The 19,553-nt window shown below is 43.9% G+C and overlaps 1 protein-coding gene across 2 annotated transcripts in view; it reads left to right on the top strand.

Moving 5' to 3' along the window:
* The window catches only part of trappc12 (trafficking protein particle complex subunit 12), an 84,376-nt gene that overhangs the window by 15,241 nt on the left and 49,582 nt on the right, over window positions 1-19,553 (top strand). For both annotated transcript variants that reach the window (XM_033021664.1, XM_033021665.1), the window contains exons 3-6: window positions 3,810-3,926; window positions 6,981-7,094; window positions 9,146-9,284; window positions 18,898-19,010. In XM_033021664.1, the coding sequence (XP_032877555.1) occupies window positions 3,810-3,926; window positions 6,981-7,094; window positions 9,146-9,284; window positions 18,898-19,010 (483 nt within the window). The remainder of the gene's footprint in view (window positions 1-3,809; window positions 3,927-6,980; window positions 7,095-9,145; window positions 9,285-18,897; window positions 19,011-19,553) is intronic.

Genomic DNA, 19,553 nt, shown 5'->3' with positions numbered 1-19,553 from the left:
CAATGATAAAAAGATCTTTGTTATGATTGCACCTACCAACATGCATACATTATTATATTACAGTTAATATGTACCGAAAGCAAATTTTTGTTCCAATGCTCCCCATTCCCAATTACTTTTACATTGAAGTGATTGAAATCCAAGTGAAGTTTCAATGGCATCAGAAAAATAAGAATTCCGGAATGGATGATATTCATTACGTGGTTAGTTGGAGTCAGTATCAGCACAATTACTATATCAAACTTTGAATCTTCAGATGTCCTGGTTCAAGCTAAAACTAAAGACAAATAATAACCTCCTCACACATTCCCCTGCAAGTATCTCTGTCACTCCTTTAAAATATGCCCCTTCTTTGAACAAGCTCTTAAACATCGCAACTGAATCAGTTTCCATCTGATTACACTCCTTGAGGATGTTCATCTATGTGTTTAATTAATAAAACCACGAGATTGGGGTTGGGGACATTTCTATTCAACTTGTCAAAGGAATTGGGAAAGGGAGGTTAGAAATAGTCAGTGAGGTAAGCAAACATAACAGTTGAGTGGCAAATGACAATGGTGCCACCTTCCCAATATTTAATTGAAGGAAATAATGGGTTATCGGGGCTGTATGTTGTGACAGACAGCTTAACACCTTGCATGCCATTTTAATATTACACTTATCCCATCCCCCTGGATATTCCGGATTAATAAATTAAGGTTTTGTCAAATCATTACAAATCAGGCTAATTACAAATCAATAACATTAGCCAACTCCGAAACACGAAGCACTGAGCATTGGGATCCGGACATCACGGAGAACTGGTCTCAGTTCCCCGCTCACACCTGGCGGTGCTTTCCATCTGAACATCTCTCTCCTGCTGCTCGCCGGCCTAGCTCATGTCAGCTGCTTCCCGCAAATCCTTAAATTCCGACTGCCGCCGGGAGCAGGACATTGCTGCACTGTGTGACACTTTCCGTGTCTTTCAATGTAAATGTGCATGGGACCATGCTTTGGAGGTGTGTGACAGTTGTCGGTCAAGTGAGAATAACAGAGATAATTATAATGGGTCTGTCCCACTTAGGCAACACTTTAGGCGACTGCAGGAGACTTTGTAGTCGCCACATGGTTGCCACATGTTCGCTGGTGGTTGCCGGGGAGTCGCCTTCATGGTCGTGAGGAGTTCCCACATTTTGGGAACTAGTCGCGGCCTCATTATGGTCTCCCAGAATTTTTCAACGTGTTGAAAAATTAGTGGTGACTAGAATGAAGTCGCCATGGAGAGTAGCGAGAATTCTTGTGCCGTAGGTGGGTCGCCAGGAGGTCCTAGTGGGTTGCCAGGAGGTCGGAGGTTCTCGTAGGTTTGAGCCGGTGCTGACCGGTGAAATTCCTTGGCTCATTGGGGGTGGGAAAAAGGGTAAGCAGTAGTTTTCAGAACCAAGGAACCGACCGGTAACGTTAAATGTCCGCCGAGCTTCATGGCCTTGTATCTCTGGCTTCTTAAATGTCTCCACTCCTTCTCCCCCCTTCCCCCAACCTCTTCCCCCCCCCCCCCCTATTTTAAAGGACTTACCGTACACTTTACTTTAGCTGTCTTAATTACAGCCCCAACCTTCCTGTTCATCGTGGTGTGTGTCTGTATCACCTTGGCGTTGCACCGTGGGAGTTTTTTAGACAGCGCTCCCCAGCTTTCCCTGGCCCCCGCCTTTACGATATGTTTGTGTGTGTGTGTGTGTGTGTGTGTATGTTCCACTTTGACAGTCGCCATTCCATATCCCAGCTTTTCAGGCGACTACCGGCAACTGTCCAGTCCGCTGAAAAATCACCTAAGTGGGACAGGCCCATAGGATGCTGATGTCTTGTCAACAGATGCGCACACAACAGGGGTCGCGGAACTTTTTTGAAAGTTGGGCTGAGTGATCACTGATCATTGGCCTCGGAGGTACCCGGTGAGGGAGCGGAGCGACCGAGCGGGGTGAGGGTGGCACAATTATTGTTTTTTGTTGTTGCTCGACCTCCAAAAACTGTGGCATAATATAGGCTATCCCCTAACTCAAAAAGTGGGGTGGATATATCCCCCATGTACCCCCCCACCCCCCCCCCCCCCTCACTCTCTCTCCCTCTTGGGGCCAACTCTCTCTTTCTCTCTCTCCCTCTCGGGGCCAACTCTCACTCTCCCAACCTCTCGGGGCCGACTCTCGCTCTCCCTCCCTCTCAGATCCACTCTCTCACTCTCCCTCCCTCTCGGGGCCCACTCTCTCACTCTCCCTCCCTCTCGGAGCCAAAGATCATAGAGCTCCTTTGCTCGGGGCTGACTCTCTCTCTTTCTCTCGGGGCCCACGGGCCCGCCCGCCAGCTCGGCGGCTAATCACAGCATTTCTTTCACTGCCCCTTATCTCGACCAAAGATGATAGAAAGGAGCTGTGAACCGCGCTGTGATGTGCCGTTGAGGAGAGGGAGGGGTTTGGGGGGGCCAGTCGGTTCTATGATCTACGCTCTATGATCTTTGGTTTTGCCACGCTCACTCACTGTGCGCTTGTTCTGAGATTCTGGATGTCGGCGATCTTTAGCAGAAGAGAAAAATATGCCTGCGGGCCGGATAATTTTGGGTTATGAAGCATGTCTTGCCAAAAAAGTGGAGGGGCTGCAGCCCTCCCCCCCCCCCCCCCTCCCCCCGGTTCCGCGGCCCAGAGCGTGAGAAATTCTGTAATCAGTGTGAGAGCGTGAGAATTGGGCAAAATGCATGAGTCTCACGCTCACGTGAGAGTTGGCAGCCCTGCCTTGCTTTCCCTCTCTCTCCATCCCCTCCCCTTCCCAGTTCTCCCACTAGTCTTACTGTATCCGACTACATTCTATCTCTGTCCCGCCCACTGCCCCGACATCAGTCTGAAGAAGGTCTCGATCCGAAACGGCACCCATTCCTTCTCCAGAGATGCTGAGTTACTCCAGCATTTTGTGTCTGCCCAGGCACACCATCTCCCATATTGTCAATCCTACTGCCCCCATCCCCAACCTGCCCCCTCCTTTCACCCTTCTTGGCAGCATATGCAGGCCCCACGCTGATCTCGAATCATCTCAGAAACCATGGTACTCCAGTGAAAGCATGTTATCCTGTATCCTGAGAGGCTGTAAGTTATCTGATGGGCCTAATCAATAGTGAGGCAATTGATCCTGATTTTCAGCATTCTGACAGAGAACTTAAATGGATTAAAGTGTTTTTAGGAATGGGATTAATTAAAATAACTAAAAACATAAATGGTCTTTGTTTTTAAACATTACAAATACATCCGTGACCCAGTTAGTATTCAAATAAAATGCAATTCTAGGAAAGGGACACTTGGGGTAAAGCATTTCATTATTTTAATATTTTGAAATTATGTATTATGGGGGGTTTTTTTTAATTTGGATTTTATACAAATAATAAAGCATATTATAATTCTGTATGCAGTTCTTTCCTGTATAACAACTTAAGATGAAAAACGAAATACAATTGCGCCACAAGTTGGGAGAATTTATTGTAGCATTACACGTTTACATTGGTTATTTTCCTTCCAAATGTGCACCCTTGAATTTTTCAGTTGAGAAGAAATTAATGAAGGTGAAAGATCAACATTTCTATAGATATGTAAGGATCATTGATGTGCATTTGATTGTGTTCAGCTGGGTTGATCTTTAATGGCTTAGAAATTATTGGAAATAATTCCAAACAGATTTGCTGTTTTGTTTGTGTGTCATAAAACATTGGCTAGTTTAGGTGGACGTTTAAAAAAATCTGCTTAGTCTGCCACAGTGGCTCATAAATCAAACTGGATTTGCTTTGATCCTTTCAGGGTGATGCTGTCAAGGAAGTAATGCTGCGGTTTATGGGAGAACAGGCTGCAATGAAGAGACAAGCTTTGACTGCAAATGCTGTAGAGCAATCCTTTGTGGGGCTCAAGCAATTAATAGTAAGTAAAGTTTTTTCTATGGTCATAGTAGACAAATAAAATATTCTCATGGTTGGCTTGTTTGCTTGAAATGATGTACAGAACAGGGAAGGAATCCCAATGGGCCAGCCATTTTATAAAAATCCATAGGCTGATCTATGGGTGGATGTACCTGTCACTGGGAAATTCCCAAGTGAAAAATGTAGTGCGACCTTCTGCTCAGAAGAGCACTTCAATGATGCCTGGTTGGACTGGGTAGAACTGACTTTCCAGCTCTCATTGGACCTATTCACATGAATAGGAGAAATTGGCTGCAGAAAGGTATGTATATTTAATTTGATATAATTGTTGCCTTAATTAATTAATTTTTACGTGTAATATCTTAATAATTTGGGGGATGTGGATGGCACCAGCAATGTTGGCATTTATTGTCTCCACCTGATTTTGCCTAATCAGGGAAGACAGGCTCAAATGCGTAGGCTGATTGGTTATTCTTAAACTTTTAAATAATTTTAGCTTTTAGATTTCTGACTGGTACTGAGTGATTATGAATGCAGAGATATTAGCAAATATTAAAAAGGTGGGTCTGAAGATGGGTGAGCAAGACTGGAATTTCGCTGATGTAAACTGTTCTTGAATAAATGTAGTTAGGAATGTTATGCTTTCATTCCTGTTCTCCTTAAAGCCAGCTCTCCATTATTACCATTCTATCCTAATCACATGTACTCACTTTCATAACATCTTTCAGTGTATTACACAAATGCATTTCAAATCTTCTTGGCCCTCCTCTATGACTCTCTCAAATCATTCCTTTTTCTGAATTACTCTTTGTGCTAATGCTGTTTGCCTTCACCCATCCTCTGTGCAACCTGATTCTCTCCAGTGCACTATCCTGGTTTTCTTTATCCAGAATGGGATTGGATTGGATAGACTTGCTTGAGAGGGTAACCTGATTGCAGATAAATTTAATAGGATAGACATGGAGAAATTCAAAGGTTCAATTATTGTCACATACACCAATTGGTGTAGTGAAATTCGAGTTGCCATTGCAGCACATTAATAAGAATACAACATAACATTATAAAGGAGTTTAACATTAAACATAAAAAAACATCCCCCCACAATGGTTCCCACTGTGAGGGAAGGCACAAAGTCCAGTCCCCATCCCCTTGTCCACCCATAGTCGGGCCTACTGAGGTCGCTGCTACGGCGGCCCGATGTTTCAGGCCCTTCTCGCTGGGTAATGGTGCTCCAGCGTGGGGAGAACCCTCTCAAAGGCTTAGGATACCTGGAGACTGCGGCTTCTAAGCCAACAGGCCGCGCTGAACGGAGCTCCACCACTGGCGATCTCGCCGAAAGATCCCAGGCTCCGCGATGTTAAAATCAGCGCCGCCGCCCGCGGCTGGCCGCTCCACAGACCCACAGCTCCGCGATGTTCAATCGGCGGACCCAGCACACCGGAGATCCAGCGCGGCGACCCGGGCAATTCATTCCAATTGTGATATGAGACGATCAATGTAAGCCTGTCATCCAGAGATTGCCTCCACATTCAAACCACATGTTTATTGAAACAAGTATTATGGATGAGGTGAAGGTAGACACAAATGCTGGAGAAAATGCTGAATTTCTCCAGCATTTTTGTCTACCTTCGATTTTCCAGCATCTGCAGTTCCTTCTTAAACATTATGGATGAGGTGAAATGGGATTAATGCAAGAGGGTGAAAGAAATGTTGATACTTCTGCACAGAGAAGAAAGAAGCTTGTGAAGTTACCTTTTTTTATTTTAAATGTAAATCTTGGCAAATTGCTGAAGTCACACTTAGTGATAGACAAAAATGCTGGAGAAACTCAGCGGGTGAGGCAGCATCTATGGAGCGAAGGAAAACAGCAACGTTTCGGGTCAAGACCCTTCTTCACACTTAGTGATGCTCAGTTCCATTTGCATAGAATCAGGCATCTCCATATTTCTCACCAAATCACACCCTTTACTAACATTTCCATTTCTCCTTCCAGCTGGAGCTTCCTCTCGAACAGAATAGCAGAAAATGTATCACCTTATGGACACTTTCAAGAATGAGAAAAGCTTGAAGGCAATAAAGCCTTTTTAACTGTCCTTTTCTTGAATTTTTTTTTCAAAGGCATTAAAGATGAGATTTTCCTAAACTGTTATAACTGATCATTGTAAGTGATGCTCCCAAGATTTGTACATGGACTAAATACTTGAACAAATATACCACCGGGACTACCATTCTCTAGTAAAGTTCAGTCATTGCCTTTGAGTGAAAGGGTAAAAATTGGACGGAACAGTAATATGAGTCCCGATGAAAACAAAATTTAAAAAATTGCAAATGTTGGAAATATAAAATTTAAAAAACAATAAAATGCTGGAAATGCTCAAGGTCGGGCTGCATCTATGAGAAAATAAACAAAGTTAACGTTTCGGGTCAAGGAATCTTTGTTCTGCTGTGATATGGGATCAGCTTCTTATTTCTTTCCCCTTTTTTGTTCCACTGAGAGTGGAGCACTTGCCAGTCTGACCTATTGGGTGTGTCATCCAGCTCTGCTTTTGCGACTCCTACATTCTTTTGTCTGTTCTTTGTCTGTCACCCTTGGTTTTACCCTATCATCTAAACAACGTTATTATGGTCCTTCCCTGTTTTGACAGAGGGTCTTGGGCCTGAAACTAAATCTGTTTCATTTCCCACAGATGCAACCTGACCTGAGTACTTCCAGCACGTTCTGTTTTTGAGCCCAATAGATGCTCTTGAAAACCTTTATAATAAATCGTGACATAAGAATACTTTGATTGCCAATACAATGATGTCTAAATTGTTCTCATAGAGATCTTCTTATTTTTGATTTATTTGGAACTGGCTTCTCCAGTACTGCAACATCCCACTATGCTGCCTTTACCAGGAATCTGGAATTTTTAATTGACAACTTTGAATTCGGTTCACCTTTTAACATTCCTGTTTGAAGACTGCATATTTATCCTGAATTAAATTTGGTGATAGAATTACATTCAAACTATTAAAAGTAATTGGTGAATTGATAATTTCATTTTCTTTGCAACAGAATACTAAAAATTGGCGCGCTGCTGTTGATCTCTGTGGAAGATTACTAACAGCACACGGTCAAGGCTACGGGAAAAGTGGTCAACCAACAAACCACACGACAGATTCTGTGCAAGTAGGTGATTGTGCAATTTTTTAATTTGCTCTCTAATCCTCTGGAATTATTGCTTAGCTGCGGATCAGTAAACATTAGTTTTAAATAATGTACTGTATTTCCTGGCAATGAAGAAGCTATTTTTTACCCAAAAATAAGGCACGAAAATTATACGCATACGTCTTGGAGACCGAAGGTTGGTTTGTTAGCCAAGAATGATACTTGGCTATCCCTCAGTACAGCAACATCAAGAACGATGTTCTTGATGCGGAGCGACCGCATTGTGGCCGGGGAGTGAAGTAGCTTTGGTGGCTGTGAGTGGCCGCCGGGACCAGACAGCGGAACCGGCCGCCACCTCAGTGCCTTCTGGCGGCCTGCCCGCCAGTCAGCCACTGTGCCCTTTGGCACAGGCGCAACCGGTGGAGTTGGTGGTTGGCGGGTGATTGGCGGATAGCTCCTGCGCGGAAGGCTGGCTGCTTCGTCCCGGTCCTCTCCCCCTCTCCTTCCCCCCCCTCCCCCTCCCCCTCCCCTCCCCCTCCCCCTCCCCTCCCCCTCCCCCTCCTCCTCCCCTCCTCCTCCCCTCTCCTCTCCTCTCCCCCCCCTCTCCCTCTCCTTCTCTCTCTCTCCATTCGGCCCTTCGAGCCTGCACCGCCATTCAATATGATCATGGCTGATCATCCAACTCGGTATCCTGTACCTGCCCTCTCTCCATACCACATGATCCCTTTAGCCACAAGGGCCACATCTAACTCCCTCTTAAATATAGCCAATGAACTGGCCTCAGCTACCTTCTGTGGCAGAGAATTCCACAGATTCACCACTCTCTGTGTGAAAAATGTTTTTCTCATCTCGGTCCTAAAAGACTTCCCCCTTATCCTTAAACTGTGACCCCTTGTCCTGGACTTCCCCAACATCAGGAACAATCTTCCTGCATCTAGCCTGTCCAACCCCTTAAGAATTTTGTAAGTTTCTATAAGATCCCCCCTCAATCTTCTAAATTCTAGCGAGTACAAGCCGAATCTATCCAGTCCTTCTTCATATGAAAGTCCTGCCATCCCAGGAATCAGTCTGGTGAACCTTCTCTGTACTCCCTCCATGGTAAGAATGTCTTTCCTCAGATTAGGAGACCAAAACTGTACACAATACTCCAGGTGTGGTCTCACCAAGGCCCTGTACAACTGCATTAGAACCTCCCTGCTCCTAAACTCAAATCCTTTTGCTATGAATGCTAACATACCATTCGCTTTCTTCACTGCCTGCTGCACCTGCATGCCTACTTTCAATGACTGGTGTACCATGACACCCAGGTCTCGTTGCATCTCCCCTTTTCCTAATCGGCCGACTGCAGCCAGTCCCGGAGCACGCAGGTGATGTTGCCGACCCCTGGACTAAACCAAACCCTTGATCCTGTCCTGCCACCCTTTTCTCAAAATTTAACAACTTAAATTGGGGGTGCGTCTTCGACGCAGGTGCGTCTTCGTTGCCGTGAAATACGGTATGTACATCTCTTAAGTGAATGCCTGGGTAAGGAAACGGCACTCATGAAAATAACTAGTAACAATTGTATCAGAAATATTTGTTTTTAATAATAGCATTTGGGGTAAAGGGCAATTGACGTATATTTAAAGTGCAGCATATGAATCAAGAAAATGTATTTAAGCTTTATTTTGTACGTGGCTGGCATCACTAGAGTATAAATTTAGTATGTTTGAATCCACATGAAACCTTTCATCAGTATAATGATGATACAAGCATTAAGATAAATCAATGCACAATTTTCGATATAAGTAAATTATTTTAGATTTTGATGCTAAACATTAAAAAATTTAGAAATTTGGGATGAGCAGACTTGGTTTTACGCTGCACTCATTTATCTGTTCCTGATTTTGGAGTTGAATAGCAATCTGGATTAAAAATATGCTCCGCTAGATTCCAGTTGTGGAGCTTCTGAATTAACTCTATGTACAACAGAGGAAGTCTGATTTCAAAATGTCAATTTTTAAACAATTTTGGGTGATAGGTATAATTTAATATGGTGCAAACAAATTACATTAATATGTTCATTCTTACAGCTGTGGTTTGTGCGACTAGCCTTGTTGATGAAGCTGAGTTTATTCCAAAATGCTGAGATGGAATTTGAGCCATTCGGGAACCTCGATCAGCCAGACTTGTACTATGAATACTATCCTCATGTGTATCCTGGACGCAGAGGTCAGTTTTTTAACATTTTTTCAAATTTAATACTTTTTGGACTAAATAATGTAATTTAATAGAGAAAGCAGAGAAGTACATCTATCTTAAATGTTTGTATTTTCCTTGAAATAAGTAACAAAAAAGGTCAACTTATTTACATTCAAAGTATATTTTCCCAAGGAAGTAAAATTTCTGACATAGCTTTTGCATAGATGGGGCCTGTCTAGCCCCCGCTCCCTGTCTAGCCCCCGCTCCCTGTCTAGCCCCCGCTCCCTGTCTAGCCCCCGCTCCCTGTCTAGCCCCCGCTCCCTGTCTAGCCCCCGCTCCCTGTCTAGCCCCCGCTCCCCGTCTAGCCCCCGCTCCCTGTCTAGCCCCCGCTCCCCGTCTAGCCCCCGCTCCCCGTCTAGCCCCCGCTCCCCGTCTAGCCCCCGCTCCCCGTCTAGCCCCCGCTCCCCGTCTAGCCCCCGCTCCCCGTCTAGCCCCCGCTCCCCGTCTAGCCCCCGCTCCCCGTCTAGCCCCCGCTCCCCGTCTAGCCCCCGCTCCCCGTCTAGCCCCCGCTCCCCGTCTAGCCCCCGCTCCCCGTCTAGCCCCCGCTCCCCGTCTAACCCCCGCTCCCCGTCTAACCCCCGCTCCCCGTCTAACCCCCGCTCCCCGTCTAACCCCCCCGCCCCCGTCTAACCCCCGCTCCCCGTCTAACCCCCGCTCCCCGTCTAACCCCCGCTCCCCGTCTAACCCCGCCCCGCTACCCCGCTCCCCGTCTAACCCCCGCTCCCCGTCTAACCCCCGCTCCCCGTCTAACCCCCGCTCCCCGTCTAACCCCCGCTCCCCGTCTAACCCCCGCTCCCCGTCTAACCCCCGCTCCCCGTCTAACCCCCGCTCCCCGTCTAACCCCCGCTCCCCGTCTAACCCCCGCTCCCCGTCTACCCCACCCCCCCTCCCTCTACCCCCCGCCCTTTCTATATCCAATGCATCTTTTCTCAATCAAATAATTAATAATTAAACTTCGTACAGGATAAGTTTAGGTGTCATTTAAGTTGTAAGAATGTAAGAAACGGAAGCCGAAGTGGAGGATCATCCCCTCAAGCTTGCTCAATCATTCAGCAAGCTAATGGATGATCTGCCATTATTTTCCAGTCCTGTCCCTATATTCCTTTGATTCCTTTATAATAGAGACATTTTAGATTATCATTTTGAATTCACTGAATGAGTTGGTGTCTTCAACCTTCTGGTTAGAGTATACCATAGATTCATGATTCTGCTGATGAAATTCTAATCCTAAATGACAAACCACTTATTTTGAAACTGTGATGTTCTAATCTCCTAAACTAAACAAGTTACTATCTGCTCATTCTCTACTATTTTTTAATCTTTTACGGTGACCTTTTAAAGCCACCTCTCATTCTTTTAATTTCTAGAGAATTTAGTTTGGCTTGCATAAAAGCGTGTCATAGGGCAACTCGGATCAATCATTAAAACATTTTAACAGGATAAAATAGATTGGGCTGATAGGAGTTAAAAAATATGCACTGACAGTAACCTTAAGCAAACCTGATTTGAGTTAGAACAGATATTTTTAATTTTAAAATGAACCTGAGAATTGCTGCTGGGATTTTTTTGCTTGTGTTTCAGCAGCAATCTCTTCCCCTTGTCATATTTAGCAAGCCTCAGGATGCTTGTTTTCATCAAGCACTCGAGAAAATCAATGACTGCTGAATGCACATGACTTCCTTTACTGCATCTTTTAGGGACTATTACTTGGCCACCTTGAATTATTTTATTTAGCCATCAGTGTTTGCCACATGGTGCTGCTTCACTGTGAAAAGCAATAACGTTGGGAAATATTACTCTGTAGCAAGAATACTAAGTGAACAGTGATGCTTAATCAGCACTCTTTAGATTTGCTAAGAATAATGAGCTGTGACTATTTAATAGCACTTTATGAATTCCTGTCTGATCAATTTATCCCATCACAATGCCTCAGAAGCAGAGAAACAGTTCAATTCCAAAGCTACAGGCCTTTGAATGCACATTAAATAATGTTCAGTTTATAAATGAATAAAGAACCAGCATTTATTTGATGTTTATGACCCAAAAATATCTTGAAGTGCTGTGCTGTTGATAAGAATTTTAAGGTCTAATTATAGTCAGAATATTTAAATTTAATTCAAATTGTTCTCCCATTTTTTTTTTAAGTTGCACATCTTCCTGTCCAGAATATCTGTTGTAGTCCTATTTGTGCTATTGGATCCAAATGCTTGAGCTCTCTATGGGCAGCAGCATTTTCACCCAATGGACTGAGAATTCATGAAAATGGCTTATTGACATCTCTTAGAGGCAATAAGGGATGCAACCATGCAACTATCAAAGAAATAAAACTAAAGGCAGAATTCAATGTCCACATGAATTATCCAGTATTTATCACTCTCCAATACTTTGCAATGTTTTTGAAGCATGGTTCAATTAACAAACTACAATGATGAACCATTCGTGTGCGTGTTGTGTGCCATTGTACACAATGTGCAGTGTTCATGGTGAGGGGATTATGAATTTTGAACTTAATGAATTGATAGTATCATAGTTAATGTTTTGGATTGAAGAGATAAAGTTATTTTCTGCTGTTACTTGCATAAAATGCCATAAGGTAGGTTTACTTGTCCACCTGGTGGCGCCGCGATGGTAGCCTCGCCAACAGTCTGTCTGTCTTTTCATCTTTTTATTATTTTCTGTGTGTTTTAAAAGTATGTGCTAATGTTCTCTGGTTTGTTTTTATGTGGTGGGTCGGGGGAAACTTTTTCAATCGCTTACATTGCTGGAGATGCGATTGTTTTCCGGATCGTATCTCTGGTCGCTCTGTGGCCTAACATCATGGAGCTGGAGGCCCTGTTCGAGACTGACTTTGGGCCCACTGTGGGGCCGTGGACTTGACATCGGAGCCGATCCCTTGCCTGGGATCGACGCTCCAACCGCGGCCTGCGGATTTCACCGAGGAGCTCGCAGTCTCGGGCAGAGACCGATGTCGGGAGCTCCAAACGATGCAGGTTTCAACCAGCCCCGGCGCGGGGGAATCTGAGATTCCTCCGCGATGCGGGAGCTTGATCGCCCCGACTCGGAGGGCTCGACCGCCGGCTACGGGAGCCAAGATCGCCCTGTCAACGGAAGGCTCGAGGCCACCGACCGTGGAAGAACAAAGAAGGGAAGAGATTGAACTTTTTTTCGCCTTCCATCACAGTAAGGAATGTGGAGGAGTCACTGTGGTGGCCGGTTGGGAAAAGGGGAGATGCAACGAGACCTGTGTGTCATGGTACACCAGTCATTGAAAGTAGGCATGCAGGTGCAGCAGGCAGTGAAGAAAGCGAATGGTATGTTAGCATTCATAGCAAAAGGATTTGAGTATTGGAGCAGGGAGGTTCCACTGCAGTTGTACAGGGTCTTGGTGAGACCACACCTGGAGTATTGCATACAGTTTTGGTCTCCTAATCTGGGGAAAGACATTCTTGCCATAGAGGGAGTACAGAGAAGGTTCACCAGACTGATTCCTGGGATGTCAGGACTTTCATATGAAGAAAGACTGGATAGACTCAGCTTGTACTCGCTAGAATTTAGAAGATTGAGGGGGGATCTTATAGAAACTTACAACGTTTTTAAGGGGTTGGACAGGCTAGATACAGGAAGATTGTTCCCGATGTTGGGGAAGTCCAGAACAAGGGGTCACAGTTTAAGGATAAGGGGGAAGTCTTTTAGGACCGAGATGAGAAAAACATTTTTCACACAGAGAGTGGTGAATCTTTGGAATTCTCTGCCACAGAAGGTAGTTGAGGCCAGTTCATTGGCTATATTTAAGAGGGAGTTAGATGTGGCCCTTGTGGCAAAAGGGATCAGGGGGTATGGAGAGAAAGCAGGTACAGGATACTGAGTTGGATAATCAGCCATGATCATATTGAATGGCAGTGCAGGCTCGAAGGGCCGAATGGCCTACTCCTGCACATATTTTCTATGTTTATGTTAAAAGTATTTTGTGTGTTCTGTTGCTTTTTATTGGTATGTGTATGGCAAATGAAATTCCTCGTATGTTGCAAAACATACTTGGTTAATAAAGTATGATTATGAATATTATTACAAGAGCTTCCTTGATCCAAGCAGGCTGCTTTTTACTTTTTAATTGCCCAACAAACAAAAGTGATATACTTTAAAATAATTATATGTAATCCATGTTGGAATTCCCTTTCTTTGTCTCAAGAGGGGTCCCAACCCGAAACATCGCTTATCTATGTTCCCCAGAGATGCTGCCTGACCAGCTGAGTTACTTCTTGTTTCTTTCTTCTTACTTTGGTATAACCTGCATCTGCAGTTCCTTGTAATTACATTTCCTTTCTTTGTAATCTGCCTCCAGAGGAATTTTGCTCCCTCGAAACTTTGGTGCTGGACGAGTTGATTTTCTGGTTTGTTGGATGCTACTCCTAATAATACCCCAACATCATTTTTTAAAATGTTACCGTTATTTTCACACGTCACACTAGGATAATAATTTTTCCTGCGAGCCAGGTGAATTTAAAGGGGCCAGGAAGCATACAAGTAACCTGGACCTCAGCTGCAGCTGCAAAATTACCCATGCTACTGATTTCTGGTGATCTGGACATTGGCTTAACTGGAAGTCTTTAATAAGGAGTGTACCGCAGAGTGATGGTGCTGAGATTTGTACTGTTTGTAATACATATAAATGACTTGGATGAGAATGTAGCCACTCTGATTGGTAAGATGACAAAAATTGATGGAGTTGCTGATAGCGAAGAAGGTCCTCTGAGATTACAGGGTCAACTGGAAAGTTTGGCAGAGTGGTGGCATCTGGTATCTAATCATTTAAGAAAGAACTACAGATGCTGGAAAAATCGAATCTGAAGAAGAACCTCGACCCGTAACGTCCCCTATTCCTTCGTTCCATAGATGCTGCCTCACCTGCTGAGTTTCTTCAGCATTGTTGTCTAATCCTGGTAGGTTTACGCTAATACCCTTTGGGAAGTCAAAATTTGGTAGAACAATTAGAGTAGGGACCTTAGGAACATTGATATACAGAAAGTTCCTTGGGCGCAACTCCATGACTGCACGTTGCAACGCAGGTGGGTACGGCAGTAACAAAGTATATAGTATGCTTGCCTGCCGAGCCATAGAGTATTGCAGTTGGGACATTATGTTTCTTTACATGAATTAAATTTCCAGGTGGCAGATGTCTGCAACCCCACAGCAGCCAGGTAATCTGTGCTACCGGTCTCCCAAACACTTGATTGTATGTACAAGCTGTGCATATATCTGGCATTTGTAAACTGGGGAGGATCTGTACTGCTTTCTGATAAAAGGCTTCAGGTTTGAGAGGTGCTATTAGAATAGCCGAGGCAAGCAAGTGGAATGCATTTTGTAGAATAGTACAAATAGCCACTGCACACTGGTGATCTGGCACCAGTCATGCAGGTTGCTATGTTCTAAATTGTGTCAAGCTCGAGTTGCTGCAGACATCCAGAAAGACGAAACTTTTATCACACTCCTGCGTTGTGTTCTGCAACTGATAGAAAGGCTTTGGGGTATCAGGATTCAAGGGTATTGGTTTTAAACTAATAGTGGGGGTGGGGGAGGGATTGACACATTTTGAGGATAAAGATAGAGTTAAAGGGAAAGTGAGTACAGGAAAAGTTACAAAAGACTCCCGATTTAATGGGAAGGAAAGTTTGAGAAGGGATAAGAGAGCAAGGCCAGGGCCAATAGAGAGGGGAGAGGTGAATAGGGGAGGTGAATACCAAAGTTTAAGTGTCGTATATGAATGCGCGAAGTATAAGAAATAAAGTGGACGAGCTTGACGCTCAGATAGAAATTGGCAAGTATGATGTTGTGGGAATTACAGAGACATGGCTGCAAGGGGACCAGGGATGGGAACTGAATATTCAAGGGTATACATCCTATCAATAAGACATGCAGGTGGGCATACTGGGTGGTGGTAGCTCCGTTGGTGAGGAATGAAATTCAGTCCCTTGTGAGGGGTGACATAGAATCAGATGTAGAGTCAGTATGGATATAACTGAGGAATTGTAAGGGTAAAAAGACCCTAATGGGACTTATCTACAGGCCCCCAAAAAGGAGCCTGGATATGGGGTGCAAATTGAATCAAGAGTTAAAGTTGGCATGTCGTACAGGTTATACTACAGTTGTTATGGGGGATTTCAGCATGCAGGTAGACTGGGTAAATCTGGTTGGTACTGGACCCCAAGAAAGGGAGTTTGTGGAGTGCCTCCGTGATGGATTCTTAGAGCAGCTTGTACTGGAGCCTACCAGGGAGAAGGCAATTGTAGATCTAGTGTTGTGTAATGAACCGGATTTGATAAGGGAACTGAGGTTAAGGAGCCATTAGGAGGTAGTGACCATAATATGACAAGTTTTAATCTACAATTTGAGAGGGAGAAGGATAAATCGGAGGTGTCAGTATTTCAGTTGAACAAAGGGGACTATGGAGCCATGAGGGAGGAGCTGGCCAAAGTTGACTGGAAAGATACCCTAGCAGGGATGACAGTGGAACAATAATGGCAGGTATTTCTGGGAATAATACAGAAGGTGCAGGATCAGTTCATTCCAAAGAGGAAGAAAGATTCCAATGGGAGTAAGGGACGACCGTGGCTGACAAGGGAAGTCAGGGACAGCATAAAAATAAAAGAGAAGTACAACATAGCAAAGATGAGCGGGAAGCCAGAGGATTGGGTAACGTTTAAAGAGCAACAGAAGATAACTAAAAAGGCAATACGGGGAGAAAAAATGAGGTATGAAGGAAAACTAGCCAAAAATATAAAGGATAGTAAAAGCTTCTTTAGGTATGTGAAGAGGAAAAAAATAGTTCAGACCAAACTTGGACCCCTGAAGACTGAAAAGGGTAAATTTATTATGGGGAACAATGAAATGGCAGATGAGTTGAACAGGTACTTTGGATCCGTCTTCACTAAGGAAGACACCAACAATCTTCCTGATGTACTAGCGGCCAGAGGACATGGGGTGACGGAGGAACTGAAGGAAATCCACATTAGGCAGGAAATGGTGTTGGATAGACTGATGGGACTGAAGGCTGATAAATTCCCAGGGCCTGATGGTCTGCATCCTAGGGTACTTAGGAAGTGGCTCTAGAAATCGTGGATGTATTGGTGATCATTATCCAATGTTCTATAGATTCAGGATCCGTTCCTGTGCATTGGAGGGTAGGTAATGTTATCCCACTTTTTAAGAAAGGCGGGAGAGAGAAAACGGGGAATTATAGACCAGTTAGCCTGACATCGGTGGTGGGGAAAATGCTGGAGTCCATTTTCCTGGTTACATCCTCAAAAAATTCTAAAAGATTAGTCAAGCATGATTTCCCCTTCGTAAATCCATGCTGACTAGGACCGATCCTGTTGATTTACAAAGTGTAAATCATGCTTGACTAATCTTTTGGAATTTTTTGCGGATGTAACTAGGAAAATGGACAAGGGAGAGCCAGTGGATGTAGTGTACTTGGACTCTCAGAAAGCATTCGATAAGGCCCCACATAGGAGATTAGTGGACAAAATTATGGCACATGGTATTGGGGGTAGAGTGCTGACATGGATAGATAATTGGTTGGCAGAGAGGAATCAAAGAGTAAGGATTAACGGATCCCTTTCAGAATGGCAGGCAGTGACTAATGGGTTACCACAAGGCTCGGTGCTGGGACCGCAGCTATTTACAATATTAATGATTTAGATGAAGGGATTACAAGTAGCATTAGCAAATTTGCAGATGACACAAAGCTGGGTGGCAGCGTGAACTGTGAGGAGGATCCTATGAGAATGCAGGGTGACTAGGACAGTTTGGGTGAGTGGGCAGATGCATGGCAGATGCAGTTTAATGTGGATAAATATGAGGTTATCCACTTTGGTAGCAAAAAGAGGAAGGCAGATTATTATCTAAATAGTGTCAAGTTGGGAAAAGGGGAAGAGCAACGGGATCTGGGGGTCTTTAGTCATCAGTCAATGAAAGTAAGCATGTAGGTACAGCGGGCAGTGAAGAAAGTGAAACCAGGGGCCCCAGTTTAATAATAAGGGATAAGTCATTAAGTGTGCTTAAGCAAAGCAAGAATTTCATTGTCCTATACAGGGACACATGACAATAAACTCACTTGAACTTGAATGGCATGTTGGCCTTCATAACAGGAAGAGTTGAGTATAAGAGCAAAGAGGTACTTCTGCATTTGTGCAGGACCCTAGTGAGACCACACCTGGAGTATTGTGTGCAGTTTTGGTCTCCAAATTTGAGGAAGGACATTCATGCTATTGAGAGAGTGTAGCGTAGGTTTGCAATGTTAATTCCCGGGATGGCGGGACTGTCATATGCTGAGAGAATTAAGCGGCTGGGCTTGTATACTCTGGAATTTAGGATGAGAGGGGATCTTAGTGAAACATATAAGATTATTAACGGTTAGAGGCATTAATAATCTTATATGACATGCTAGAGGCAGGAAACATGTTCCCAATGTTGGGGGAGTCCAGAACCAGGGGCCACAGTTTAATAATAAGGGGTAAGTCATTTAGAAGGAGATGAGGAAACACTTTTTTACACAGAGTTGTGAGTCTGGCATTCTCTGCCTCAGAGGGCGGTGGAGGCCGGTTCTCTGGATACTTTCAAGAGAGAGCTAGATAGGGCTCTTTAATATAGCGGAGTCAGGGGATATGGGGAGAAAGCAGGAACAGGGTACTGATTGTGGATGATCAGCCATGATCACATTGAATGGCGGTGCTGGCACGAAGGGCCGAATGGCCTACTCCCGCACCTAGTGTTTTTTGTCTATTGATATGAATCATTTACTGCAGGATATCCAGCTTCTGACATTGGGCTAGCCACAAAATATTCGTGGCTGCAGTTGAGTCTCTACTCAATGCTGCTCACTCTGTCCCCATCCCAGGATGTTGATGGTGGAAAATGTATCTATGTTCACACCAGTAAATATTGATCCACAATTTTGAACCAGCATTGATGAAGAAAAGTGATGGTGGTGCTAACGGACTTGGATGAGAACCTGCACTTTGTTGTCTGCTACAATATATAAATGCAAGTGAAGGTGACGGGTAACCAATAGCCACCACAAAGGCAATATGGTTATAAATTAGTTTAACTGATTTCTAAGTGCATGATATTGGCAGTAGCTGTATTGCTACCGGTGCTACCAGTGCTTATGTTTCATCTGGCTTGCCGTACCCTGTTTAAAAAATATATACAATATCATCTGGCTTCACGTGCCCTGTTTAAAAAATATATACAATTTCCAAGACTGCACAAAAATCTTAAATTAATGAACAATTCCTTGTCACCTGTTTGTTTAGAACTTGAGTAACATTCCTAAACATATGACTGGGCTACATTTCGAGAGTTGGGAATGGGTGTTGACATCACCCAACTTTGGACAAAACTAATATTCATTGTTAAATACAGGCCGCTTAACTTGAATTAATATTTTAAAATGTTATAAATGTAGTTTCTCAAAAATATTAATAATCAGCTCAAAATGTGCAAATGACCATACCAAAGAAGCAAAAACTGAAATGGTTGATTCTTTTGTGTAGTCATAATTCTCAAAAATTTTTTGTTGCAGGATCCATGATACCATTTTCTATGAGAATCCTTCATGCAGAACTGACACAATATGTGGGGAAGCCACATGAATCATTGGACAGGCTGCATTGCCTGAAATTAATATGCCAAAAGGTAGGAATTGTTTAGCTAGGTTGGTCTAGTTGATCATGTGACTGGGAAATATAGTTTGCTTAATAAAGTTGCCAGTGATGGTATGAATGGCTGTTGTCAGAGGATCATAAAAATAAACTGCCTACATGTTATAACATCATTGCTGGCTGATTTTTTTTTCTTCTGATTGTGCTTTCATTTGGCATGGCTATTCTTTACAACAGCGAAAATAGGCTCTTGTGACAACTTTTATGCTATTATTAGTTCCAAACATATCCCAGCATGACAGGCAGGAGGTTAGAGGCGCAATGTATCAGGTGTGTGACAATTTTGTCAGAACTTGTAAAGAGATATGCCAGCGAGTTTTCAATAGGATAGAAAGCGGGGGAGGGATGTACAGACCAAAAGAGATGTTTGTGACAGGAGGAGTCATGATGATTTAATGGCAGTGGTTATCAGTACAGGGAGCTGCTCAGTCTGTGTAATGAGCTGTTAACGGCAGGTTGCGAGTTTTCCCATATTTTCCTTTATCAGTTTTTATATCCTGTTTGCTAATTTATTTTT

The sequence above is a fragment of the Amblyraja radiata genome, chromosome 5 (assembly GCF_010909765.2).
Source record: "Amblyraja radiata isolate CabotCenter1 chromosome 5, sAmbRad1.1.pri, whole genome shotgun sequence".
Taxonomy (NCBI): Eukaryota; Metazoa; Chordata; class Chondrichthyes; order Rajiformes; family Rajidae; genus Amblyraja; species Amblyraja radiata.
The sequence above is the reverse complement of the archived record's forward strand: the minus strand, read 5'-3'. Positions and strand labels throughout refer to the sequence as shown.